At 41.9% G+C, this 27,908-nt stretch overlaps 1 protein-coding gene across 1 annotated transcript in view; it reads left to right on the top strand.

Annotated features, from left to right (window-relative positions):
- The first annotated feature begins 241 nt into the window (after nucleotides 1-241).
- The window catches only part of pds5b (PDS5 cohesin associated factor B), a 30,680-nt gene continuing 3,013 nt past the window's right edge, over nucleotides 242-27,908 (top strand). Inside the window, exons 1-30 of the mRNA XM_040033319.1 lie at nucleotides 242-370; nucleotides 8,272-8,399; nucleotides 8,651-8,854; nucleotides 9,155-9,241; nucleotides 12,765-12,862; nucleotides 13,664-13,790; nucleotides 14,166-14,246; nucleotides 14,763-14,903; nucleotides 15,683-15,798; nucleotides 16,921-17,015; nucleotides 17,189-17,334; nucleotides 17,633-17,784; nucleotides 20,563-20,676; nucleotides 20,769-20,850; nucleotides 20,939-20,987; nucleotides 21,119-21,258; nucleotides 23,197-23,312; nucleotides 23,426-23,531; nucleotides 24,014-24,174; nucleotides 24,367-24,490; nucleotides 24,963-25,121; nucleotides 25,418-25,486; nucleotides 25,664-25,800; nucleotides 26,019-26,142; nucleotides 26,309-26,513; nucleotides 26,594-26,708; nucleotides 26,847-26,979; nucleotides 27,088-27,207; nucleotides 27,486-27,548; nucleotides 27,650-27,792. Coding sequence (XP_039889253.1) covers nucleotides 8,292-8,399; nucleotides 8,651-8,854; nucleotides 9,155-9,241; nucleotides 12,765-12,862; nucleotides 13,664-13,790; nucleotides 14,166-14,246; nucleotides 14,763-14,903; nucleotides 15,683-15,798; nucleotides 16,921-17,015; nucleotides 17,189-17,334; nucleotides 17,633-17,784; nucleotides 20,563-20,676; nucleotides 20,769-20,850; nucleotides 20,939-20,987; nucleotides 21,119-21,258; nucleotides 23,197-23,312; nucleotides 23,426-23,531; nucleotides 24,014-24,174; nucleotides 24,367-24,490; nucleotides 24,963-25,121; nucleotides 25,418-25,486; nucleotides 25,664-25,800; nucleotides 26,019-26,142; nucleotides 26,309-26,513; nucleotides 26,594-26,708; nucleotides 26,847-26,979; nucleotides 27,088-27,207; nucleotides 27,486-27,548; nucleotides 27,650-27,792 — 3,515 coding nt within the window. The 5' untranslated portion in view covers nucleotides 242-370; nucleotides 8,272-8,291. The remainder of the gene's footprint in view (nucleotides 371-8,271; nucleotides 8,400-8,650; nucleotides 8,855-9,154; nucleotides 9,242-12,764; nucleotides 12,863-13,663; nucleotides 13,791-14,165; nucleotides 14,247-14,762; nucleotides 14,904-15,682; nucleotides 15,799-16,920; nucleotides 17,016-17,188; nucleotides 17,335-17,632; nucleotides 17,785-20,562; nucleotides 20,677-20,768; nucleotides 20,851-20,938; nucleotides 20,988-21,118; nucleotides 21,259-23,196; nucleotides 23,313-23,425; nucleotides 23,532-24,013; nucleotides 24,175-24,366; nucleotides 24,491-24,962; nucleotides 25,122-25,417; nucleotides 25,487-25,663; nucleotides 25,801-26,018; nucleotides 26,143-26,308; nucleotides 26,514-26,593; nucleotides 26,709-26,846; nucleotides 26,980-27,087; nucleotides 27,208-27,485; nucleotides 27,549-27,649; nucleotides 27,793-27,908) is intronic.

The following is a 27,908-nucleotide window of genomic DNA, read 5'->3' as shown; positions in this document are numbered from 1 at the left end:
CTGTGCTAAATAAAATCCACTCTAAATTAATTTAGTGTGGGGTTTTTTTTAATGCAAATTACCTGCTTCTATCTTTAAAGTGCGCTTCACAAGGACTGTTAGATATATTACAGGAACTTTATTTTATATGTGTCTGAATACTCGAAATCTTTTTGGAAATTTTTAAGAACAAAAACTGAAAAAGACGCTCCGCGCGTCACGTGAAGGGCTCAGCAGAAGTACCCGAACTCGCCCTATAGGTGGCGCTACCCACCCATCGATGGTTTTTACCCACGGGCACTGAATCTATACATATTGGCGCCATTTTGGAGCTAGGAGGGGGAAGAGAGCTGCAGAGGAGGACACGATTTATCACAATTCACCGTAACAGGTAAGAAAATGCACAAAGAAGCGAATCGTTTTGATTGAAAAGCAGCGATATTTTTGGACGTCGTTGCCACAGAGTCGATGTGATCCAGGATGTATCCGCGGAGCTCCCGGGTTTCCAGCGCTAAAAAAGGCGGAGCAGAGCCCGCCTCGCTCGCCTGTGTTCTCGGCAGCCTTGTCCGATTCACAGCGCTGGTTGACCTGGTCCTGCGGCGGAACAAAAAAATGGTTAGCTAGTAAAATAGTAGTCTGCTGACTGGGCTCCCCGCAGCACGAACAGACAGTGGGGGTCGGGTTGGTTGTGTGAGCGGGCTCGGGATATTGATATGGATATAACGGTAGTTAGCCGGTGTGTTTTGTTCGGTGCAGCGTTACTCTCAGTCCGCCCTCTGTCACTGAGATTGCTCTGCTGCTAACGCTAGCTCGGCACGCTAGTTTTTAGCGTGGATACTAGCGAGCTAACAGCAGCTAGATGGATTAGCCACAGTCAACATAACAGCAATAAGGCAGCCTGGCCTGAACACGCTGCTGTACCAATAACAATACCCTCTATTCACGAACAGCTTCCCGACTGTGTAATAAACTCACCCACGTGAAATCGGCCTTGAGAATAAATTATTAGCCTAACTCTGGTAGTGATCTCTTAGTATTTTCGTTGTGACGCTCATTATTGCGGGCTTTTAGTGCAAGGCGCATTACTTTTTTTTCTTTAAATTGCAGAGACCTGATCCTCTAGCGGTAATTGTGTATTTAAGGCTTCTCGAGATTTTAAAGACTTTTACTTAACGAGTTTGCGCAACAATGAAAATATGAACACAAATAGAAGCTTTGGAGGTGAAAAAGTAGCGTGTGATCAAATAGGACATATTTATTTTTGCAGCTAAGTCGCTTCCAGAGAGCTGTAGGGCATCTGATGTGACGGCTATCAGTCTATATATGTATATGAAAAATATAATCTCTGTATATGTTTTTAATTTTATTATTGCTATTGTTTTTAAATCGCTTCATCATCAGCATTGCGTTTTGATGAGCGGATTAAAGATTGTAAGCAGTCTAAAATATCTGATTACATGGCCATGTAACGCTGGGTTAGATATTTGTTTCATGTGGATTTCTCTCCATGTATACACACACACACACACACACACACACACACACACACACACACACACACACACACACACAGAAACAAAATAAATAAATTTTAAAAAATCCTCTTAAAAATAACACAATTTAAAATCCCAAATAGGATTTTAATGTATTCATTCTTGGTGCGAATTGCAAATAAAATAATGCTACAGGCAGAACTCATTTATCAGGAGCCGCTTGCACTTCTTCAAGAGATAATTTGGCCCCATTTAAAAAATCAAATGCAGGCTGTGCTCCTTTAAGCATTAACTGAATTGTAAACTGAGCTGAATTATGTTTAGTCAAGCTCTTCCTCTTCAAAACCAAGATTTTCAGTTTGTTTCTCTTTGATGGTTGCCTTGTGGTGAATGGATACAGAGGAGTAATGATGTGTGTGCTGCCTAATGCCCGTAGAGATGTGATTCAGCCTTCACTTGTCCATTTCATTTAATCTGAGGAAAAGCTCAACTCTTTGAAAGCGTTTCCCTTCTTCAGCCAGTTTCCATCGCTTTGTTTTTGTGAGAGTGCCCGCGCGGAGGTTGACGAGTTCGCCCTTAAAGCTGGCCGGTGTCCGGTTCCCTCTCTGTTTGCTGACATTCACCCTCATCCCTGTGATCACCCAAATGGGAGGGGGGTTAAAATCAAGGATGTCTCTGTCAGAGTTCGAATTAGGTTCGAAGAATAGAAAGTTCTCACATTTCTGCTGGCAGCTGCCTTTAAAAGACAAAAGTGGGAAGAGCATAAGCAACTAATGGGGGGCAGGAAAGGCTTTCGGTGGGGGGGATAAATGTGTTTTTACTGTGATAAACCAGTAATAAGCTGAAAGTAGCTCATGTTCAGGAGGTTGTGTATGGGACAGCTTGCTCCTTTGTGATTATTTAGTGCTGGTTCCCTGGTGGATGGTACCCACGCAGCCTCCCTAGGTTGAGAAATAATCTGCTGTGATTGGCTGCCAGAGCTCAACTGTGTATCAGTGTGGCAGAATGAGAGAGGGATGGACTCAAATTTGGCAGCAGCTGTGGGTGGAAAAGAAGGTCAGAATCAAGCAATTTGGCAGCTTGCCAATGTCCTGTGTGTGTGTCTGTGTGTTTTTGTAAAAGCTCAACTACAGCTACAGAAAACTGTTTGGTTGTGATTCATAACTAGGTTTTGGAGTCTGGTCTCTAAATCAAGCGCTTTTGTCAGACGGCAGACCCACTGACCGAGGCCGCTTCATAAATCAGTTTTTCTTTCGGGGTTAAAAGTAGCTGAAATTGAAGGAACAAACAGTTCAGTTGTGAGAGAAGAAAATCATCTGTTCATTTTTCAGGGCTTCTTATAGCTGCATATGTGCAGTGTTTTGTTTTTTTAATTGTATTTGTTATGTAGTTGTATTGAATAAAACAACTACATCATTTTTTTTCTTAACGAGCAGAAGGAGATAATATTAGAGCCAAGTAAAACAAAAAACATTTGGCTAAATTTCATGCTGCCTGGTCTGAACTGTGGATCGGGCAGCCTAACATATGCCTGTCAGGGAAGTTGAAGTGAGCAGTTGGATGAGGATGATCTCGGTTTGGCATTTTGTGCACTTTCCAAAGGAATCGTACAGATTTCCCCACTAAAAGGTACTTATCTTTTTATGGTAAATGGACTGGTTCTTCTATGGTGCTTTTCTTTTCTACTTGAGCACTCAAAGTACTTTGTACAACTTTCCTCATTCACCCATTCACACTCATTTATATCAGGGGGTTTTTTTTTGTTTGTTTTTTTTACTAAGCTTAAATGCTTTCTGTCTGACACTTTCACACATTCACACTCCAATGAACGCATGAGAGAGCAACTTGTGGTTCAGTAGCTTGCTCAAGGATACTTTGGCATGCAGGCTGGAGCAGCCAGAGATCGAATCACCAACCTTCCAATTATATTGAAAGGTTATATTTTGAAAGCTCCAAGTAGGATACTGGGGTTTGTGAATTGAGTTTTTACTTTTGAGCAGACATGATGCCTTTTTACAGAGATATTGCAGAGGTATTAATAGATATTATTGTAGGATCTTTACATTACAATATAAAGTACATGTTGTTGTAATTTGTTGCTATATAAATAAAATTGAATTGAATAGAGATCTATATGCACACATAACCACAGGATTGCAGAAACTAAGATTGGGATATGATCCCTTTTTCCAGAATACCCAACCGTAGTCTGGGTTTCTGCAGTCATATAGCAGTTTGTCACACCATGTCATGCACATTGCTTGACAGCTGTCTGTCATATTGGTGCTTGGTGAGTAATTCCTGGATGTTGCTGGTGGTTATTGGGTGAAATTGGTTACAAAGAAGAGATTTTTGCTGCACCAAAAATCTCTGCAAACGTGCTAGCTGAGCAGTAGTAAACTGAAGAAAACTGCAATTGCCTTCAGAGTAAAACTTGTTTCAGCACGACAGTCAGCAAGTTTTGCAAAGGCCTGGTTTGTACTTTGAAGGCAAACTGTCTCAGTTTTGGCAGTTTTCACATTATCACTGCTACTGGAGGAGTAGCTGGCGAGTGTTTGCAGACAAGCTGGCATGTTCTGTGCATACTGCGAGTGACAGCAGAATCAGCTAGGAACCAAAGCAGCAAGGTGGTTTTCACCAGTTGTGGATACTCCATTTTTCTTTCCTTCATGACCAGTGGTTGCCAGGTGATTGCAGACTGGTCTCTAGGCTTGTGTGACCTGACATTACACGTCCAAATTGCCAGTCAAGTTATCAGCATGTGCCTGCATATCCTGAATTGAAAGCACAGTAATTTGCTGCCCTAAGGTGAACTCACAATGGGTTTGAAGTGTGCCTCATGTGTCTTTAGCTGGTGTCCATATCTCTCTTTATGGACAGATTTTGTCAATAGGATAGCATCATAGTGTGGATGTGACAGTGAGCAAAATGAAGGCCAAGATCATTGGTGTGTCATTAAATCAGGTAACATTTTCACGACTACTAAGTGCACATGGGTTTTTTGCTATGTTAACATATCCTGAATACACCAGAGGCCTTTGCTATGAAGAAAGATTTGGATTGATCCAAGCACCGTCAAGCTTTTACCCAGTTTTCAGTGTGATCAGGTGATTAAGAGTCTAATTCTTAGTGGGGTGCATTGCAATGGTAAGTTATTCTGGAGATCTAACCTGCTTACCTGTTGGTTGACTTATTGAGATAATGGCCACCTTTGTGTGACCGCTTAAGGGCTCATTATGGTCGCTGCAGTGGTCATTGTGCACACAAGTAGTGACGTCATCATTTATATCACCAGTGAGGGCACACTGGGCTGGCTCCAGTATTCTCCTAAGCGGTAGAGGTGTCACCACTCATACAAAACCTCCACATCAGTGTTATTACTGGAGTACAAAAGTCTTTTGGGTTTTATTTTTGTTTGTCTTTCCAACGTCTCCCTTGGTATAATCTGGAAATCTTTTGCTCTGATGAATCATTAGATCATTATCATACACTCATTCCTTCAGTGTGTGGTGATGCCACAGATGCAAGGTTGCAAAAACTGAAAGCCCCATGATATGCATGAGGGCTGCTTGCTCCATGGCATGTGGCGTTTCGGTGATGCTCTCAGATTTTTTTTTTTTTTTTTTTTTTTTTGGGGGGCATCGGCATAGTAGTGCGGTGTGATGCCCTAACTGCTCTAAAGTATGGAACTCCAAAGCTTCCTCAGGGACAGCTACCTTGCCATGTTGACAAATCTATAAACCACGTGATTGGACGGTCTGTCATCACATTCAAAAGGGCCCCATTAAACCTGAAAATGCAGAGAATCACAAATGTCATTGTCTAGGACTGAAAGCGACAGTGACTTTGTGTGAGGGGTTTAGGTGCGAGACAAACTGAAGCATACCCAGATCATTAAGCACAGTGTGAGTGCATGCCAGCGGGCGAGTCGGAAAGGGGCGGATACTTGGGCACGACACAAAGTAATCACATCCCCAAGTAGGGAGCTAAATTTCATTATGAGATGTGGGAGAGTCTGAGAAAATTAACAAACAAACTCCTCCACAGAGACGCACAACAGCGAGCAGCTAACACCTCTGCTGATTATCATAGCCGCCACTAAAGTTGCAGAGAAATATCAAGCTAGAACATCTAACCTGACGCTTTTGCGGTGTGGTTTTTGTATATGACTCACAAAGGTAATCATTATCACTCGCTCTGAAACTTGATTGCATTATTTAAACCGCCATCTGATCTGATTTCATTACTGATGTATGACTGACTATGTGCAAGTTTGATTTTGATTCATTTTATTTTAAATAACTAAAATTATAAGGAAATAATGAGATGTATGTAAATTATAATTGTATATAAAAGATGGCCCACCAGAGTTACATAGAGTCAAAGGAAGCGTCTTCAGATTGCTTGGTTTGTTGTTGAGAAACCCATTATATGACTCTTTGAATACTGGCTCCTTTAGTCAATGTTTCTTTGGACAGCATAGCAAATTATAAATTGCTTCCTATTACATGTGATGCAACAATTTACCATCTTGCTATCCTGAGGGGACTTTATGTTCTGATGGTTCTCTGGAAATTGAATTGAATTGAAATGGGAAAAGTAAACGACTGCAAAATGAGTCTGTGCACTCACGATCTTCGGCTAAGTACCTACATTCACATTAATCTGCTTCATCTATTAAATATTTTTACATGTCTGCGTTGTTAGCTGTTTTTGTGAGTTTATGTTAACGGCTAGAAAACTGACATGAAAATAGACCAAGACGTGAGTCTGGAGAAAATTACTGTTTTGGTTAATAGCAGCATTTCTGAGCTGTAACCGAGGAAAGCTGCCATGTCTTGGATTCTAGTTTCTAATATCAGGGTTTTGATATATTTAAACCAAGCAGCTCACTGGGCCTAAACATTGTGCAAAAGCTACAAGAGCTGCAGACATTTTGTTAGTTAATGTCAGCCTGCTGTTCCCTTTAAGCCACAACATGTTTTTAAAAAACAGCCTGCAAAGATTATAAAGAACAAGACAGATGTTATGACTTAGTACCCTTATTACCACTAATTAGGGTTGGCTAAATCATGCCAATGTACTCTCACATGTACACTTTTTTTCTCTATAGCTATTAGTGTTGTCGTGGAGGGTAGAACAACAAGAACTGAGTGTCATGAAGTGCCCACAGGGGAGCACTGCAAAGCTAAATTCAGTCAGCGAGGTATGTCGAGCTTAAAGTTTGAGTTCTCAACATTACAGATGACTCTCTTTTTGCCTAGCTAGAAAAACCTGGCCCAAAGCAGGTTACATTAAGAGTTGAAATAGTCTGGAGTACCATTTTTAAGTAATTGTGTCACAGGCTTCTGACTTTATTAGATAGGGCAGTGAAGAGGAGGCAGAAAAGGGGCAGCGAGGGCCATCAACATTTTATATATGCAAACTGTTGGGTCATGTCGTACTAATGCTGCAGAGGTTAAGTCACAAGTGATCATAATGATTCACAGCAGTGTCCATACATTCAGTTGGTTGCTCGTGATCCTAAAGAGCTGTCAAGTCTGTTTTTAAACTGCTGTAATGCCCACAAATGAGAAAATGAATCAGTTCATTTGAATCACCAAGAATATTCAATCTGTAAAATTAATTTTACTTTGATCTGACTAAAAACTAATTTGATTTCAACCTTCTCTGTTATTAGACTGTGGTACCGTGTCAGAACTGAATGCACTGATGTTTAAATGCTTTCATTTTAAAGCCTGAGAGCACTCAGAGTGCACCAAGTGGGGGGGGGGGGGAAATACAGATATCTGCTTAAAAGATTAACTATTTTCTGCAGCTTTGCTCTTTTTCCATATTTGCCACTGTTAACTTCTGCAGTAACATTTTTTTGTAGATCTCTATCACATGTTCTTCTGATAATGTCTCTGACTGAAGTAGGCTGCACTCAGTTAATCCATTTTGTGCAGAAGAAGAGTTAAATTATGCCTCTTTTTGTCTGAGAGCACACGGAGCCTGAAGCAGAAATCCCGGGTTAACAAAGAAAGCCGATAACCGCTTCTGTGATACCTGTTATCTCTGACTGGGATTTTGTTAAGCCAGCTAACACAAAGAAAGCCTAGCTATGTCAAAATGATTTCATAGTGCACCCCTCAGCTCATTCAAACTCTTGGTATAGTCATAAACCTTAGCTGGGCTTTAGTTTGTCTGACAATTCAGGCTTTAGGTGAAGAGTAAATTCTTCTTACTGGGTGCACACATTTCTGTTGCTTTTAATGTCATTAATGGGGGAAAAAGCCACAGTGGGAATGGTTTATTTAGTTGTTTGAAAGGTGCCGCATGTATTATCTGGTTAAGAGCAGCTAAATTGGACGTCAAAGCACATTTTGTATCATGTGAATGCCCTAAAACGCAAACTGGGTGTAAATCCGTGAAATGCTTGTGGCTGCGGTAATGAAATGTGGAGCACAATGGTAGCAGAAGCTCACAAGGAAGGGAAAAAAAAATCAGCCTTGCTCTCTGAATGCAGCAATTTCATCCTGGACACAGCTTGTAGGAAGCTATTGCTGTGCTGTGAATATCTCGCTGAATATTTCAGAGGTTGCTCTCTTTCAGGCTGCTTTAGAAGCTTTAAAGTATTAAAAAGATTTCCTGTGGGTCTCAAGAAGTTAACATTGTGCCTTTTCATGCTTCCCCCCCCCTCAAATCAAGATTCAGCAAGTTTTCAAGGTTCTGGGGTTTGACTCTCTTCCTTTGCTCTCTGTCAAAATAGTATTGCTGCTCTTATGTTTGTAATTAATGCTCTTGTGTCTCTCTGCAGGCAGTGAAGAGCTAAAGAGGATGGCTCACTCTAAAGCTCGAGCCACAGACGGGAAGGTGACCTACCCCCCGGGGGTCAAGGAGATCTCTGACAAAATCTCCAAGGAGGAAATGGTTCGAAGGCTCAAGGTCAGTGTCAGATTGGTCATTACTGCTTCAGTAGTAGTTTTTGGAGTCGTCTTCTATTGAGGAATATTGCTGATATATCAGTGAAAGAATAATCATCTTTTTAAAACAAAATGTTTCACTTTGCTTGGTGTACCTGAATAAACCCATTTTAAACCTCATTGTCTTGGAGTGATGATTGTTTTACCCTTTGCTCGGCCATTAACCTCGGGGACTTGCCTTCCCCCATTTAAAATGCCCCATCTCTTTTCTAGATGGTTGTCAAGACCTTCATGGACATGGACCAGGACTCTGAGGAAGAGAAGGAGCTCTACCTGAACCTGGCCCTCCACCTGGCCTCAGACTTCTTTCTCAAACACCCAGATAAAGATGTGCGTCTGTTGGTGGCCTGCTGTCTGGCAGACATATTCAGGATTTATGCCCCAGAGGCCCCTTACACTTCCCCAGACAAACTAAAGGTAGGGTGATTCATATTTTCTCGAAATGTCTTCATTCTGTCTTGTTAGAGTTACTGTTGTAATTAGACAACCCTGCTTTTGCTTCTCTAGAGGAATAATTTAATGCTAATTGGACAAATTGATATATTCAGTCAACAGGTGTACTTGAAATTCATTCAATGTGTGTCCTTTGTTAACAGTTTGAACATTTTCAATGTATTTCTATTTACTTTAGTGTAATTTTTTGATCATGCCTGAATTTTGCTTAGTAGAGCTGCTCACATGAAGGATTCACTGTATGCGTGTTTTTGTTTTGTCTAGGACATTTTCATGTTCATCACCAGACAACTGAAAGGCCTGGAGGACACTAAAAGCGCACAGTTCAACAGATACTTCTACCTGCTGGAGGTGCGTGACTGAGCTTTTGTGGCTAACGTGTAGCACTGGGGCTTTGGTCACAGTAAATTGAATTTGGTCCCAAGTAGTTTGATCAAAATACAGCGAGGAGTTTAATTTGAGCTTTTACAAAATTTGTGGTGTTGTGTTGTGCTGTCCTGGCTCTTTAATTGCAACAGTGGAGTGTGTGGAGTTGTTTGTTGTGACATTAAATACCAAGAGGTGTACACCTGGTTGCTACAATGGAGGCTTGTGCATCACAGAACTGTCAGGAACAGCCACTTGGATATTGGTTACTTTTTTTGCTGAAGGCTTTGCTCTGTGTGTGGATGCTATCTCTAAATGGCAGCAGAGATGCTTTTTTACAATAAAGTAGTATTTCTGATGTCTCTGAAAGGCATGTTAAAGTGCCACCGTAAAGTCTTGCATTCAGCATGCGTTGCATTGTGCAGGTAAAAGGTCAGCCATGTACACTGAGAAAGGATGGCTTCCTCTTTGCAATAGATTTCACTCAGCAACTCCTAGCAACCACTCTCTGTTTGGTCGGAGAGTACACCTTTTCCTTCCAACTTTGTGCGACTGAGGCCTAATGCATGTGTGCACTCCTGGTTGCATAATAAATGACTGTAGCTAACCGTATCTGAACTCCGTTTAAAGGATTAAAAAATGTACTGCGCCTTCAGAAAATTATTTATTTAAACTAAATTAGCCTTTAGCATTTTTGGAAGCTCTTTGAAGAATCTCGTTCTGATTTGATTTTTCCCTCGTTAATGGTTTGTTTTGTTTTTCGGTCTTCCTGCTTGTGTGGTTCAATGCGGTGTGTGTGTGTGTGTGTGTGTGTTTTTCATTAAATTATGAGTTTGTGCCAAGAAGCAATTTCCCCACAAATTGAAAGAGACAAACTGCTTTTAATTGCAAGTCATTGTCTTTTGTATGCAACGTAATGATTATTAGGATTGTAATTAAAGCTGCAGTTCTAACTGTGGCATAAATGGGCCATTTGAAGACGAGGGAAATCTTGCCATTTTTATTCTTCTTTTTTTTTATGATTATTGTTAACACAGCAACAGTGAAGTCCAAATGATCTGTTGTGGGAGTGTGTAATACAGAGTTTTAATAGCTGGAACTACACCTATTGTATTTTGGGGGAGGGGCAAGGGTTGTACATGCTTAAACTAAGCACAAGTGTTCATGATGGTCGTGAGAGATATCGTTTACCTGGGTAATGTTTTCGCTCGAAATTTAGCCTTGAAGCACTTCAACAACCTGCACAAATACTGCTATGTGATAAAATCGGAAAATATTATCTTCCTGAGATGTTGTGACTTGGCTCAGTCTTTTTAACCAAATGCTTAAAGCCCTGCTTTGCCACAATGTAGCTGCATCAGTAATTTTCATCCACTGTTTGCTCTTACTGTCATATGGAGCGCAGCTAGCGAGTGCTCCAGTGAAGCTCAGTGGAGTTGTCTGTTTACCTTTGGGTCACATGTCACCAGCTGTTAGTATCTCCTCCTCTGTAGACTGCTGGTACTCGGCGGTGTGTTTTAGCCTCAAGCAGTGAGACAACTTCAATGTTCCACCTTCAGAGGGAACAGTATTCTTGCATATTTTACAAAGTATTGTGCATTGTTGAGCTTTCTTTTTAGGTACTGGATCAGAGGCTGACACACAACTCTCGCTTTCAGACGTGCCTGGGCTTATTGTGTTGTAAAATGCACTAGGAAACATAAACACATGGCAATGATTTGACATTTTTATATCACTACAAATATCTCTACCTTACTATAACAGATGGTTTGATATGGCACAGGCCTAATTTATGAACTGATTAAAATTTGATGGTCAAGATCACTGTGAGCTCATCTCAGCCTTATATTAAGCAGTTCTGATGAAGAAGTAATCTTCCTGCAGTAGAGTCAGCTCACACTAACTTCAAAGCAGGTCAAGTTCATACTAACTAGCTTTAAAGAATATATGTTATCCTTACAAAGCATGTGGTGGATATGTAAAACATATCAGTGGAGAGTGGGAGTAGTGGGAAAGGTCACTTTTAAGCATGTTAAGTGGGTAGCTTAATGAAGGACTTGAATTGCTTTTTCAACTGCAAAGGTTTTAATTGTGCTAACAGCACACAGAGTAGTTGTTGGCTTTGGAAGAACAATTTCTCACTCTTTCTCAACATTTGCTTTCTCCATTGCCGTGCTATCTCAGTGCTTTCTGCTGTGTGTATCAGAGCAAGCCAGATCCAGAGCCATGCAGCCCTAATACACTGAAGCCCTTGCACTGGCCAGTATTGATATGCTTTATCATTAAACTTGGTCACTGCCCTGAAATACTGTTTCCTCTGGTGTCATTTGTCCTTACCTGTTGGGACTGAGTGCGAGTTTTATTTTAGTGTCCAATTTCAGTCCTCTTAAGAGGCGGCTGGTGCCTGGTCACGGTGTCACGGCTGAATACCCTCAGGCTTATTTTAAAAAACAAGACTGAATGTTACCTGGAAATGATTACATTTATAGCTGTTGGTTTTTTGTTTGTTGGTTTTTTTCCCTCTTGTTTAGCAAGTCCCATTAGCATAAGATTGCATGCATTACTGTACCCGGTACAGTAGGCACTTCTAAAGCAGTCAGACTTGCTGCAACTTATTGTTTCAAGATTGCTTTATTTGTAAGTCTCTCGTACTTGTTGGTGTTTGCCTGCTTATGTTAAACTACAATTTTGCATGTATTGCATCAAGATGCATTTCCATTAAATGTTGTAAAGCAATATGAGTTTTGACAACAACTGCAAATGTGTTGGATTGACAGTAGCAGTAGCCTTCCATAGAGGAGGATTCTACCAGCTACATGATGAGGACAGGTGGATTGGGCCCTACAGTCTGTTAATCTATGCAGCTCCTGTAGATGTTATATACAGGTGGCCCAGTACTTTTGTCCATACAGTGTATATTTATGGATTAATGATAAGTGGCACAATATTTTTTGTTTGTACAGCCTATTAGGTTTTGGAACCTGCATAATATTTTAGCACCCACTTAGCACCAACCTCCAGCTCAACCCAGTCAGAAAATGGGCAGTGAACTTAATGGGAGACACTTATTGGAGCGTTGAACTGTTAAAGGGCTTCAGATGTTGGTGGAGACCAGAAATGAAGGTAAACCAGTTACAGCAGATTGCTGCTCCTCCTTGAGCCTGGTTCTCTCAGGATTTTTTTCCCTTCCCACTGCCAAGTGCTTGCTCAAAGGGTGCTCTTTGATTGTTGGGCTTTATCTCTGTGATACAATTTAAAGCATTTTGAGAAGACCGCTGCTGTGATTTGGTGCTAGATAAATACAATTGAATTAAAGGGGGAAGGAGCATTCAGCAGGTAGACGCATGCACACTTCACTGAGCTGCTGCTCGTTCATAAGAGCTGAATTTTGTCACCATGTCAACTTTGAAGCCTATAAGTGTTTTAACCACTTGACAAGAAAACACAGCTGTGCTGCATGAATATTTTCATATATATCTTGTCGCCTCTTTTTCTTTTTTCCCCCCAGAACATCGCATGGGTGAAATCCTACAACATTTGCTTTGAGCTTGAAGACAGCAATGAGATTTTCACCCAGCTCTACAGAACTCTCTTCCAGGTCATCAAGTGAGTCCCTATTTATAAGTCACAACCAACCACCTCAGTTTTCATGGTGTATTGCATGTGTGTCTGTGCCCAGATTTTTATTTTTTCTAATTCCTTGCTTTATTTATTTTTTGCCTTCCTGCAGTCCTGACAGCGCTAAGCTGCTGTGATTCAAACATCTGAAAATTGTCTTTGCTGCTGCATCGTAAAAATGCACAGTAGCGGTACAGTTGTTTCTAAGTGATTGCCCTCTCGCCTCTCTTCTTTTTTTTCTTCTAAACCCCCACCTCTCAATTTTACTGTGCTGAACACAACCTTCAGGGCTAAATTCTGCAGTACAGAATCTGGCTCTTTGCCACTGGAAAGATTGTGGTTGTCTGTGTCAAGGTTGTGCCAACACGGTGCTTAATTCTTTTTATTTTCTTTTTACTGCATTGAAAGAATCTAAAGAAGCCTGATTTCCATTTAAAATATTCTCAGTGATCCAGCAGGTGTTGGTGAGATGGTGTTAATATGTGTGGAAGTGGTGTTTCCAGAGAGTGCGACATAATGAGACTGGTAATGCTTGGTACTGTTAAGGAAGACAGTCAATCAGATTTAAATTTAGCTAATAAGCTTTGCTGCCCTGCTGTAGTGCAGATCATTATGAGCAGGTTTATCCACCCTTTGTGTGAGCGGTGCATTTTCAAAGACACATAGTGTTTTGTTTGTGAGGAAGGTTACTTTTTGAAATGAGAGGTCCTGTCAGAAAAACAAGAAGTCACATCAGTTATACAAAGAGTCCGTCCTTAATCTTTGATCTTTTGTGCATTGTTTCCCTAGCAACGGGCACAACCAGAAAGTGCACATGCATATGGTGGATCTGATGAGCTCCATCATCTGTGAGGGAGACACCGTATCGCAGGAGCTGCTGGACACAGTGTTGGTCAATCTAGTGCCAGCGCACAAGGTACGTCGGGTGAAGTGCAGATGCGCATCCGTTTAACTGTCTCAGTAACGCGCTCGTAGTACCGCCACAAAAGATGATCCAAGTAGAACCGGCTGAGTAAAGGAAAGCCTTAAAAAATAAATTGAAATGTTCACTAGACTGAGGCCAGTATGATTTTCCATCCTCTCTAATTCAGTGAGACCCCTGCAGGTGGGAAGAGGTAAAGCAGCTTAAGCACTGGTCCACAAGAATGTGTGGACATCTGCTCCCGAACTATCCAAATGGCATTCAGACAAGAGATGATGGACTACACCCTCGTTTTTCACAGCCACATCTCTGAACATTGCTGTGAGTTTCTGTTTTATTCACCAATTTGTTTTTGTTGTTGTTATCCAGAATTTGAATAAACAAGCATATGACCTGGCCAAAGCTCTGCTGAAGAGGACTGCCCAGGCTATTGAACCCTACATCACCAATGTAAGATGAAATCTTTGAAACTCTTATTTATAGTGCTGTTTTAATCCTTTACTTCATTTTACACAGGAGACCTAGTCATATTTAAAGCTGTTAACAGTCATAACACTCAAAAGTGATACATTCAGAGGTGTAACTGTGGCTCTGAAGTCGGTGGCGTGTAGTGTGATATGAAGAATGTGATATTAACTCTACTTAAAGCACAGCCTGCCATGCTTGAAATGTTTCTGTGCTGTAGGAGTTTCATATCTGTGCTAATGAAGCTAAGAGATATGGTGAACATTACGGCAAACTTCTAATGCCTCCTAATCCACGTGGTTTACACGTCCTTGGTTAAAATACCGAATCCCTCCCACCTTCAATAGCTGTTCTGTGATGGATCTCAGATACGTAAGATTTATGGTCTTGCACACACGTACTTACTCCTCTCTCCGCTAACGCAGTCCGAGTTTGAGTCGTGCGATCATGTTGGAGTTTCATCAGTAATCGTTACTCCTCCTGCTCTGTCGTCTGCATCAGTTTTTCAACCAGGTGCTGATGCTGGGAAAGACCTCAGTCAGCGATCTGTCTGAGCACGTTTTTGACCTCATCTTGGAGCTTTACAACATAGACAGCCACCTGCTGCTCTCAGTGCTGCCGCAGCTGGAGTTCAAGCTCAAGGTATAGGGGGAAAAATCCACATTTATCTATTTATTTTATCTTTGTCTGTGTAGTTGTTTTGCATAATATTATGATATTTACAAGAATTTAATATTTTTGAAGCAGTTGCATTGTGATGTTAGCAGTAGTTTTAGATTAAGCAGCAATACTTCAATAAGTATTGATATTATAACTACAGTCAAACTGCAAAAGTCTTAAGTCTTGTAGCCATTACACACAGAACTGCACATTTTCACTTTCTCTGCAGGTTTGTTGATTCATATTAGAAAGATAAAGCAGTCAGCCAGTCAGCATAATGTTGCCTCTGCAGTGTCTCATAAAGGCATCCCGCTGATGGATAACGCTCATTAACTGTTCATGGGGAGTGAGGATCACTGCTGTCTCCTCAAAATAATAGCTGTGATAAAATCTTTCTGCTTTAGACTAGAACCCCCCCTCTCTCTCTTTCTGATGCTTGCTCCCCCTTTGCCTTTCTCTCACTCGCGCTCGTTTCATCTTTTTATCTCTCACTCTTTCTTTCCTCTTTCCTCCCCCATTGCACTTTTGTCTTTCTTTCATGCTCACCCTTCCCTCTTCCTTCCTCGTCTCCCTTTGTCTTGCTGCTGATTTGCAAACAAGATTGATACCAAAGAAAGTACTGCCATTGTCTGTTATGAAAACGGTAATGTTTCCCGTGTAGTTAATGTAAATGACTTGGCACCTCGCTCCAATCGACGCAGCCGATTTTGGTGCATCATTTCTCTCCCCGTCTCTTTCTCTTTCCCCGCTCGTCTCTGCAGAGTAATGATAATGATGAGAGGCTGCAGGTGGTGAAGCTGCTGGCTAAGATGTTTGGAGCCAAGGACTCTGAGTTGGCTGCGCAGAACAAACCACTCTGGCAGTGTTACCTGGGCAGGTGGGATTCAGTGTTGTGGATCTGACAAATGTCTCTATAATCGCGATTTGATTGATAACTTTGCTTTCAAAGAGACAAAAGAATCATCTTTTCTTTTTTTTTTAGCTTGCATTTAGTATCAATTGATTGGTTCACTTTTGGATTAATACTATATTTTAAACCATATTAAAACTAAATATGTTTTCTTTTGTTGTGGTTACACTGGATTCTTCACTTTCTGATTATTACTACTGCCACACAAATCCTGTGTGATAAAACACAGCGAACTGTTTGCCATAGGCCGGAGAGATGATCAAAACAAAGACAGATGGAGAATCGGGTGTGAACACGAGGCCGTAGATAATTAAAATAAATGAGAAAAATAGAACTGTGCTTGTCATTAAGGTACGCGTGTCATGGTGTTGCATTGAACAGTCGTACAGTTGTATTATAAAATCAAGTCTTGCAAAGAACAAAGGGAAGAGTTGAGAATACTTCCTGCAGCTGATCAAGCAGTTTTCAGGTGTGGAATTGTGGGTGAACTGGCCCTTTATTGGCTCATAGATAATACTATGTATTAAAGTAGAGTAGATGAGAGCACAGGATGGAAACAAACGTTAGCAGTAGACTGCTTACATGCAGCGTATCTACAGTTTCCTGCTCTTACCATGAGAAATAAAATAGAATCTACTGGGTTCTCTTATATCAGGGTGTGTGTGACACTGAGCACTTCAGTGTGAGTTTTTTCACCTTAATATATCTCTTAAACCCATTGGGAGAGTCTGGTGAAGCCTGTCTGTAGACAGTTAAACAGATTACACGCTGCTGTTAATCCACAAAGAGAGTCTGGGCTGTAATTTGTATCTCATTAGTTTTACAGGGTTCGACCCTGTCAAGTGCAGCTTAGCTAGTTTATCTGGCTTAGAGTTAGACTTATTCGGCCCCAATATACCTGAATTGTACTGCCTGTCCAAAATATGTGGGAGGGTTTGGCGGGAGTCATGTGACAGAGTGTAATATAAAGTGAGCTTGTTGATGTATATTGTGTACCCACATGAGACGCAGTCTTCTTAGATCTGCGTTCATGTACGAGCCACCTTTTAAAGTCGCCGACATTAACGTCCGTTTCTTTTATCAAAAAAGGTTTAATGACATCCACGTGCCTATCAGATTGGAGTGTGTCAAATTCGCCAGTCACTGTCTCATGAACCACCCAGACCTGGCCAAAGACCTCACAGGTAAAAACACACGGACACTTTCGTGCTTTTGTGTGCTGAGAACTGCATGTGCGTGAAGGCCGCTCGAGTGTGTGCTCGGCGTGAAATGAGAAGCAGCTGCCTGGTGCTTTCTTTGCGTTCGAGGTAGCCAGTCCTCTCACGTCCCACTCATTTGTTCCTGTTTCCTTCCCCAGAATACTTGAGGGTCAGATCACATGACCCAGAGGAGGCTATTCGCCATGATGTCATTGTCTCTATAGTAACGGCTGCCAAGAAGGATTTGTCTCTAGTCAACGATGCACTGCTCAATTATGTAAAGGAGAGGACTTTGGACAAGAGAGTAAGTCATGTTTTTTAAATCCTGGTCAATAATGATGATGATGTTGTTATTATTATTATTAGTATTATTTTATTATTGATGTATCAGATTGTTTCAGATATAGTTACACTGTTGTTGTTTGTTTTGGGTTTATTGATCTAATAGTGAGATTTATAATATGATTATTAATATTTTTGTTGGTACACGTTTGGCTTAAATGGCAGTAAACAGTCACATCAGTCACTGCACCTGCCCGTTGAATATTTTATTTTCTAACTAGTAGTTTCATTGAAACGTTTTCTTTTTAATTTGCCGTCAGTGGCGCGTGCGTAAGGAGGCCATGATGGGCCTTGCATCGATCTACAGGAAGTACTCGCTGCAGGGAGAAGGCGGGAGGGAGGCCTCAAAACAGATTTCCTGGATCAAAGACAAGCTGCTGCACATCTACTACCAGAACAGCATTGATGACAGGTTTGTGTGCATGTTTTTCTGTTGGCTACAGTTCAAAATGTATTCATTTAGTACCTGGGAGTTTAACTTTTTAACTTTTTGTGTGATTGCAGAGGAAAAAGCTGGTAGTGGTGCATTTCAGAGTGTTAATTTACTGTGATGAACAATTCCTGCTCTGTGCATAACTAACTGAATGTAGAAAATGAGCTCTAATAAGTTTTTTCCCAGCAGAAACATTAAAATCTGCCTTTAATATCCACCTTTCTCTGCACTGCATCTATCAGTGCGGTGTCATAGCTGTATGGAGGAAGAGAGACTGGTTCTGTCACCCTGCCGAGGCTCATAATGTAGAGCAGTCCCAAATATTTTTGTAAGCGAGTTGTGTGCGTGGGACTTTTTATTATTCTTTGAGCAGCATTCCTTTGATGGTGTGTGATTGTTTCTCCATCTCTCCACCTACACTTACTCAACATGGACACCATCATTCTGCAAAATGTCACCAGCTGAATTAGAAGTAGATTAGCTGATACGAGGCAAACTGAGATGGGTTTTTAAAGCCTAAATTGAGTAAAAGAAAAGGGAGAGGAAGAGAACGAGGCGTCGGACTCGAATCTCAGTGGACTTTCTGTGGGTGTAGGTGATCTCTGCTGCTGTGGAGTCACTCAGCTGCTGGCAGGAAAGTGCCCGATGTGGTCGGAGTGTATGCATGTGTGTTGTGTGAACAGCAGGGTAGCTTTACTTGTGTTGGTTCAGCACTTTCCCCTTGAAAAGCTCTAAAACTTCAGCACATAAAGGCTGAAAGGGGTTTTTTGTTGTTGTTGTTGTTGTTGTTGTGACGAGTGTTGACATTTGAGCTTATGTTTGAATTAATTAATTTACATATCACTGAGGTGTGTGATGGTGGTGCAGCACCATGAGGGCTGAGAGACAGTGAAGACGTGTGACAGATGACTGATCTTAAGTGGGAGTAGGTGGAAGACACCCTGGAGAGGTGGAGGTATGATGTGGAGTAAAGAGGAATGAAAGTCAATAGAAGGAAGTCAGAGTGTGTGTGTGTGTGTGTGTGTGTGTGTGTGTGTGTGTGTGTGTGTGAGAGAGAGTGAATGAGAGGGAGGCAGGAAGTGTGTTTAAGCGAGTGAGTTTAAATATGTGCGGTCAGCCATCCAAAGCAGCAGGTGGTGCACGACAGAGGTGAAGAAGACAGTCCAGGCTAGGCATGGGTATTGATAAGATTTTCACGATTCAGATTCCATTTTCGATTCTGTTTAACGATTCAATTCTTTATCGATTCTTTTTATAAAAAAAAAAAAAAAAAAAAGGAGAACACTAAAGTCGATTAGCTTAGAACTTTGTTTTATATCGTCTCTTTGAACAAGATAGAGATTTAGGAGTAACATGGCCTTACAAACCCAACAGTGAGATCTTAAGAGATCCACAGCCTACGGCTCTTCAATGGGGTGTCACAGAGTCCCCGGGGGGAAAAAATTGTAAATGTAAAATAATAAAATAAATATTCTTCTGTAGCAATAACAAAGTATAACATAAATTATTCTGTAGCAATTACACAAGAATATCCAGTAATGTCCCTGCCTACAATTAAACACATTCACTTACCGAATGTCGGGGCCATCTGCTGTGGCAAATAGGGTGCAAGCCTTTTACCACAAACTTAGTCACTGCTTGGTGACATTCGTCTATCCTGGCCTAAAAGGAGACTCTACCGATAGACTGCAGCGACAACTGCCAGCATCTGAGCCAGCCAGACTCTGTCTGTCTCTCTCATCATGGTCACCTAAATGCACAGCAATGGCAGGTTTTGTAATAAGGCAGATCGCGCTAACATAATATGCACTGTTAGTTGATTATTTACCTGCCGCATTAACGGGAGAGGACGTGCAAACGTTACCGCTGCTGCTGGGTTGAGATTCACGAGTCCGGAGCGGAATTAAAAACACGACATTCATTTAAGGTCATCGCGCGTTTTGTGAGCAAATGCTTTTGCATATTCGTAGCGTTTCCTCCCTTAAATGAAATATCTACTTTTCAAGTATTGCAAGTTGCCCTGTTGTCATCCGTTCTCGTAAAGTAAAACCAAACTTTTGAGCGTTTGAGCCGCTTAGGCGCCGTGTTTCCTGCCAGGTAAATGACGCTCCGCAATGTGGTGACGTCATTCGGGGCGACTGGAATCGATAAGGGAATCGTTTGCAAAAATGCCAAACAATTCCAAGGAGTTGAAACAGTGGGAACCGGTTCTCAACAAGAACCGGTTTTCGATATCCATCCCTAGTCCAGGCAGGGTGGAGTGGGTGGAGATTCAGAGGTGATTTGTTACAGAAGGATAGAAGCAAGAGTGAAAGAGAATATTTACAGGATCAGTCGATGTGCTGATGGCAGTTTGAGTCTGAGATCTGAATGCAGGCCCTTCGAGAGCCGAGGTGCCCTGACGTTAAAGGCGCAGTCCCGTCTAGACTTGAATTTAGACCCAGGAGCTGCCAGCAGGGTTTTGTTGAGGGTTTCTGGCTGCCCACAGGCTAATGGGCTAATTTAAATAAGTAATGAAGTAATGTCTGCAGTAAAGTAAAGCTCCCAGGAGCCATTAGTCAGAGTACTAAATCAAATCAGTAACCTGTGTAGAGATGCTCAGTGATGTCATATCGCTCTTCTGGTTTTAGTTAAAGGTTCAGCTGCTGCTTTCTGTACCGGCTAGGATCTATTAACTATTACTAACCACTCGCACCCAAACATTTTTATTATTATTTATTTAATTTTCTCCATAAAATTTGCCCTCTGTACGTACAGGTTGCTGGTGGAGCGGGTTTTTGCCCAGTACATGGTTCCTCACAACCTGGAAACCACTGAAAGAATGAAGTGTCTGTACTACCTGTATGCCACCCTGGACACAAATGCTGTTAAGTAAGTCAGTTTTTAATTGTTATGCAACAACATGTGTATTAAAGGAGGCCTGGCAAACACATCATTGTGTCCCTTGCTTCTTTCACCTGCAGAGCTTTGAATGAGATGTGGAAGTGCCAGAATCTGTTGAGACACCATGTCAAAGACCTGCTGGACCTGATCAAAAAACCCAAGGTAACTAACGCACACCACAGACTGTAATAACTGCACTATACTTGTCTCTAAAAGGTTTTTCTGTAACTGTATGTTTGTTTGTTTTCAGTCTGAAGCATCCAACAAGGCTGTGTTTGCCAAAGTCATGGTGATCACAAGTAAGGCATCTCTCTGAATTCAGCACGTCCTTTCAAACAGGAAAAATGAACAAAAGTGATCGCAGGGTGACCTTCTCACCCTTATTTCACATCGATTTCACTGTGACATGCTGAAATTTCTCTGTGAACAGGGAACCTGCCAGACCCTGGCAAGGCTCAGGACTTTGTGAAGAAGCTGGCTCAGGTCTTGGATGATGATGAGCGAATCAGAGATCAGTTAGAAACCTTGGTCAGCCCCGCGTGCTCTTGCAAGCAAGCTGAAGTCTGTGTGGTGAGTGTTGAGTTCTTTGAGATAACGATGTGGTTTCCTTTAAGCGAAATACTTTCATCCCTCCACTAGCTTTGTGTTATTTGACCCGATTCTTCATATAGGTACTGTAGTCGTAAATGTACTTATTTGTTCATAGAGTTCACATCTTCCAATTTTTGTGCATAAGACGACACTTTTATACACATGTCAGTATTTTGAGTCCAAAGTGTCCTTGTCTTTATTATATCTAATCTGTAATAACCTTTAAATGAGCAGTTACTCTACTTTAGTACATTTCAAAGGTGGTTTTAAAATGTTTAAGCTTGGTTTCATGACAGTTTTAGTGACCGATCGTTGTCACGGTGGGGAAATGTATTGAAACAATCCACCCCTGCTCCGCTGTAAGGAGGATTTTATTAGGGCTGCCCGCCATAATTTCTGTCTCTCTCTGTCTGATGTCTCGCCGAACACAGAAGACAGACTGAGACGTGTGGCTGTAGCGGTCTTGAGCAGTAATTCTCCCAGCTTTCTGAAGATCCTTCAAAGTTTTTCTTTGGACATCGGCTGCTCTTTCACTCATTTTTAATCCATTTATGGTACCTAATCATATACAGAGGATTTCTTTTTGTTTGGAAAACATTGACCTATGAATCACTCAAGCACAAAAAGGCACCTGTGCGCCAGCGTTGTGTCTGCGCAAACGACTTAGCAAAGACACAAATTTACGTTGCGTCCTCAGAGACTTTGTTAGTAGCAGCCTGATGCATAAACAAACGTTTTCCTGTTTCGTTAGTTGAATCTGCGAACGTTGCCAAAGGTAACAGTCTTGGCAACGTGGTATTTTTGCAACATGACGGTCATTCGAAAAGAGCTACTGGCCAAAAACTTGTCTAGTTTCCTCAAATTTTAAAGGACACGCTGCACATCATGCTGAGATACGACAAGTCGAGTCCAAAAAAAAGTGGCAGACCTAAAGATCCATCTTAAGAATTAGGGGAGGAAAATATATCAAAGCCCTGACAGAGGACCTCAGAAATGCCTAGAGACCTTCAGTTGATCCATCTGCTACTCACTGAAGCCTCATCAGAAATGGTCTCAGTGGAAGAGCCATTCTTAAAGGAAACAGAAAAGGCTCAGGTATGCCAAGTTATACAGGACCTGGACTGAGAATCAATAGCACAAATGCAGAAAAGTACCATCAGATTTTGATCCAGCATGCAGTACCTTCTGGAGAGCATCTGATTGGCAGCAGCTTCAGGATGACAATGATCACAAACACACTGCCAGTGCAGTAAAAGCATAGCTGGATAGAAAAGCACACAACACGTGAACAGAACGAAAGGCAGCCATGTCCTTCAAGACGTCTGGAGAAGTATTCCTGAAGATTACTTAAAGAAATTACAGGAAAAATCAGTTTTGCTTTATACACTGTATTTACGTTTGTTTGCACATAAATCACTGTGCTTCTTTCCCATTTTTCTTGGAAAATGGAAAGAAATGAGGGGAAGCATGAGACACTTGCACAATAGAGTATTTCACTAGAAAGTATTTTTGGTATTTTTTCTTGTTGCTTAATCCTGCGGCAGATTTGCTAAGTTGGCAACAATTAAGTGAACTAAATGATGATGCTCACTGCTGTGAGTATATGAGATGTTGGGCGTTCATGCTGCTGTGTTTGTATTTCCACATTTTAAAAAAAATGAAGAAAAAAAAAAGCAGCATTAGATTTTAGCCCAGCTGTGAAATATCACTCCAGGTTGCTTTGGTTTGGAAATACTGAAAAGGCACAGAGAATATTACGGTCATAAAACCCTGAGCTGGTGCTGTAAGCGTTGCCACAAAGTGCCTGCTCATAGGGGGTCATCTGATTGGTGGAGTTTTCTCTCTGTTAGGGTCTTCGTATTGTTGTGGTTTGGTGCTGCATAAATAAATTGAAGTTCTTAATTGTCGTCCTTTCAGAGAGACATCACTAAAAAACTTGGCAGCCCCAAACAACCCAGCAATCCATTCCTGGAAATGGTGAAGTTCCTGTTGGAGAGGATTGCTCCTGTGCACATCGACACAGAGTCCATCAGGTACTGTGTGTCAGGGTGCAAATTTTAGCTCATCCAATAAATAAAAAGAATGCAAATAACAGCCATATCTGAGTCTAGCGTGCAGAAATTTAACCTCTACCATCATCTATCAGTGCTCTGATAAAACAGGTAAACAAATCTATAGATGGAACAGCTGATGACGAAGAGGAAGGTGTTCCCACTGAAGAGGCCATCAGAGCAGGGCTGGAACTGCTGAAGGTAAAGATCGGTAATAAACACGAACGCCTGTGGTGTTTATCTGCAGATTGACACGATGTATACTCTGTTGTAAGCCTTTTCATTATCGTGTGTGAGTGCACCATTTAACAAAAATAGAATATCTGCAGGAATGAATCTAAATTATAGGCTCTGCAGTCGCTCAGTAACTTCTGCTGCTGTCATGTCAATTGCTACCTGCAGTCTAGCAATCAGTGATAAATAAATTGTTGTTGGTTGAAATTGTGGAGTGACGGGAAAAAAAAAAGAAGCACTCGGTGATGGATGATGTCTCCTGCAGTCCTGCCTTTTTATAGTGACACAAACACAACAGATAATTAATGATGAGTAAAACACACACACATCTTTTCGACCCTTTACGGTTTGCTTAAAATATCAGTCACGCTTGTTTCTTTTCTTTCTAAGGTGAAAAGGTGTTGATTGTACTCGGCGCAGCTGTTTGACTCACCTTTCATCACTCGCAGGTGCTGTCATTCACACATCCAGTGTCATTCCACTCTGCAGAGACGTTTGAGTCTCTGCTGGGCTGTTTGAAAATGGATGACGAGAAGGTGGCAGAGGCAGCGCTGCAGATCTTCAAGAATACAGGCAGCAAGATGGAGGAGAGTTTTCCTCACATCAAATCGTGAGTTTGATGAGCTAAATTTGGCTGATTTGTTTGCCTTGCAGCGCTGTGTAATGTGCAGTGACACTCCTGGAATGCAGGGATGCATTATTTATACACTTACTTAGGATACGCTGCTCTGTGCATGACTTGTGACCCAACTTTCTGCTGTGTTTTTGTTGTTCATGGTGTTCTCCCGTCTGCTCCCCCAAGTGTTCTACTGCCGGTACTACAGGCCAAAGCCAAGAGAGGCCCTCCCCGCCAGGCTAAATATGCCATCCACTGCATCAACGCCATGTTCAGCAACAGAGACACACACTTTGCCCAAATCTTTGAGGTCAGTCACTTTGGTGCCAGGTTTTTATCTATGTGGTCAATGAGAGAGGATATCCCTATCCCTAGCTTAAATCTTGTTTGTGAGGGGCAGCCAATCAAAATGAAATTCGATTTAAAAGGAAGGCGAAAAGACCTAAAACATGTTGTTTTAGACGGTGAGTGAACTCTGGGCCAGTATTGGGTGACTGCTGATTATCTGGAACTTTCAAAGCAACTGAATCTAAGAGGGGAAACCAATGTGGTTTGGAGTGCTTTACCCTTTAATTGTGTTATTTCAGCCGATTTTCCTGTTTTTTGTGTTACAAAGAGAATCCGTCTGCATTCATGGATGTGCTCAGAATATTTACCCCAATGTGACGTCTGCATTAACTTTACATCAAATCCATCCTGAGATTGAAACCACGATTATTTTTTAATTTTTTTTTTTTTATGTGCTCCTAAAACTGTGTCAGTGACATGTTGTGTTTCTTCAGCCTCTTCATAAAAGTCTGGACACTGCTAACCTGGAGCAGCTCATCACTCCTTTGACCACCCTGGGTCACCTGGCCCAGCTGGCCCCAGAACAGTTTGCCGCACCTCTCAAATCTCTAGTCGCCAACTTCATTGTGAAGGATCTGCTCATGAACGACAGGGTATACACACGCATCCACGTATACCTCTTACTGTTCTGCAGTGTTTAAGCACGCCTCTTTCTTTAGCCTTTTGAGCCTAAGATTAGTGCTTCTCCTTTACTTTTATTATTTGTAACTTTTTTATTACTTTTCATTTTGATGTAATTAGTCTTATTTTACTCATTTAATTATTATAAGTGGGGGGGGGTTTCTTCTGATTGCACTTTGGCTTAAATGTGCTGTATAAATATTCCCAGCTGTGTTGACCTAAAGTCTCAGTTTATGTGAATTATTCAAATTGTTTGTGTTATTTGTAGATCCCAGGAAAGAAAACAACCAAACTTTGGGTTCCCGATGATGAAGTGTCCCCAGAGACCATGGCCAAGGTCAGCAGTGAACGTTTGTGTGTCTCTTCAAAAGCTCCGTCTGGCTGCTGTTTTTGTTTTTTAAGTAGTTTAATCTGAAGGTTACTCTGAGCCAGAATTCTCCTAATTACTTTGTCACACTCTTGATGTATTAATGCAAAACACTTAATCTTTCACTCTTTCATCTTCCTCATTCAGATTCAGGGCATCAAGCTGATGGTGAGGTGGTTACTAGGCGTGAAGAACAACCAGAGCAAATCGGGCAACTCCACCCTGAGGATGCTGACTGCTATCTTACACAGCGATGGAGACCTAACAGAACAGGGCAAGATGGGGTAATTAAAATAAATAAACTCTGCTTCTCAGACAAACCTAAGGTCCTGTGTGTGTCAGGCCCTTGAGCAGCTCAAAGAAAACTTTGTCCTCAGATTAAGGTCGTGCAATTTTCAGTGAAGCGCTCACTTTTAATGGGTGCTCTGGACCTTTGGGGGTTTTGATGGTAAGAACGTTTGTAGATAAATGAATAAATCTGTTTCCTCTTGTTTCTCTCTAGCAAACCGGACATGTCGAGGCTGCGGCTGGCGGCGGCGTGCGCCCTGCTGAAGCTGGCACAGGAGCCCTGCTACCACGAAATCATCACGTTGGAGCAATATCAGTTGTGCGCGCTCGTCATTAATGTAAGAACTGCCATATTTAATTTGCCGGCTCTGCATTTTCAGTTCAAGTCCTTTTCTGTGCAGCTCATCTTTACTCCACCTCTGCCTCTTCTCCCTGATATTGTCCCATTTCATCCTCCTCATCATCGCGTTTCCTGTTCTCCGTGTCCTCTTCTTTGCGCTATAGGATGAGTGCTACCAGGTGCGACAGTGTTTTGCCCAGAAGCTTCACCGGGGCCTGTGCCGTCTGCGGCTACCGCTGGAATACATGGCAGTGTTCGCTCTGTGCGCCAAGGACCCCGTTAAGGAGAGGCGGGCTCACGCTCGCCAGTGCCTGGTGAAAAACGTCAACATACGCCGCGAGTACCTCAAACAGCACGCTGCCCTCAGCGGTAAAGAAACCAAACGATATCTGATGATTTCGGATGACATTTGAGGGGTGGTGTCATATTCACTGTGTGTGTACCCACAGACAAGCTGTTCTCTCTGCTGCCGGAGTATGTGGTGCCCTACACCATCCACCTTCTGGCACACGACCCGGACTATGTCAAAGTACAAGACATCGAGCAGCTAAAGGAAATTAAAGAGTAAGCAGTGTATGATCTCTTAAATGGGTTTTTAATATTCCAACCTGGCGTTTGTGGTTTCAGTCACGTTTTAGTCTGTTTTTATGATGGTTAATCATGACTTGTACCTTTTAATGTCAAACTTGCTGTCCTGGTTAGGGCTCTGTGGTTTGTCCTCGAGATTATAATGGCCAAGAATGAGAACAACAGCCACGCCTTCATAAGAAAAATGGTGGAAAACATCAAGCAGACGAAAGACGCCCAGGCCGCCACCGATCCCAAAACGAATGAGGTGCTCATTTAACGTGCAGCTAATATGGACAGTAGATATCCAGCCAGTGTTTCAGCCGCCGTCATCAGTGCTGCCCTGACATGCGTTTGTTGTTTCTTCCTTGTGCAGAAACTCTACACAGTGTGTGACGTTGCCATGCACATTATCATGTCGAAGAGCACCACCTACAGCCTGGAGTCTCCAAAGGACCCCGTGCTGCCATCACGCTTCTTTACCAAACCAGACAAGGTCGGTCTCTGCGCTCTGAAGAGTTTAAAGCATCCAAAACATTTTTCACTTTGTTAAAATGAGTAAACGACGGCATTGCTAGTGTTAGCAGATCCTTCCGAAGAGTTATGAGAAAGTAGCTGCCTCAAGTTTTGTATAAACGTGTCCTTGTTTGAAGAGAAATTATCAAAAAGGGGGAAAAAACAAAAAAAGCAGGTATGTTTTGTCTAAATGAGATCGTCTGCTTGTGTTTCTGCTTTGTTTTAATTGCTGCTGTTCTCTCTGCTTCTCTCTTTCAGAACTTCAGCAACACAAAAAATTATCTCCCAGCAGAGATGAAGGCATTCTTCACACCAGGAAAGGTAAGCTCGAGCTTTTTAAATGATAATGTAGGCTCACTAGTTTTGTTGATCACACATCCGGCTCACTGCTCCACTCTGACCGCCTCTCCTTCCTATTTAAGCCCAAGTCTGCTAACGTTTTGGGTGCGGTAAACAAGCCCTTGTCATCAGCGGGCAAACAACTCCAGAGTAAAGCTTCTCGTATGGAGACCACCAGTAACGACTCCTCGTCCAACCCGGGCTCTCCGCAGCGCAGCAAAAGCAGGTAGGAGATATAACAGCAAGACTCCCACACTCAGAAAACGTAACGTATCAGCAATATTTTGGTCTGGTAAAAGACTCGGATTAGCTCCAGGCACTCCGTGTTTGCACGTAGGATGT

The sequence above is a fragment of the Simochromis diagramma genome, unplaced genomic scaffold, assembly GCF_900408965.1.
Source record: "Simochromis diagramma unplaced genomic scaffold, fSimDia1.1 OVJJ01000216.1, whole genome shotgun sequence".
In the NCBI taxonomy this organism is placed as follows: domain Eukaryota; kingdom Metazoa; phylum Chordata; class Actinopteri; order Cichliformes; family Cichlidae; genus Simochromis; species Simochromis diagramma.
This window is presented reverse-complemented; position numbering and strand designations above follow the sequence as displayed.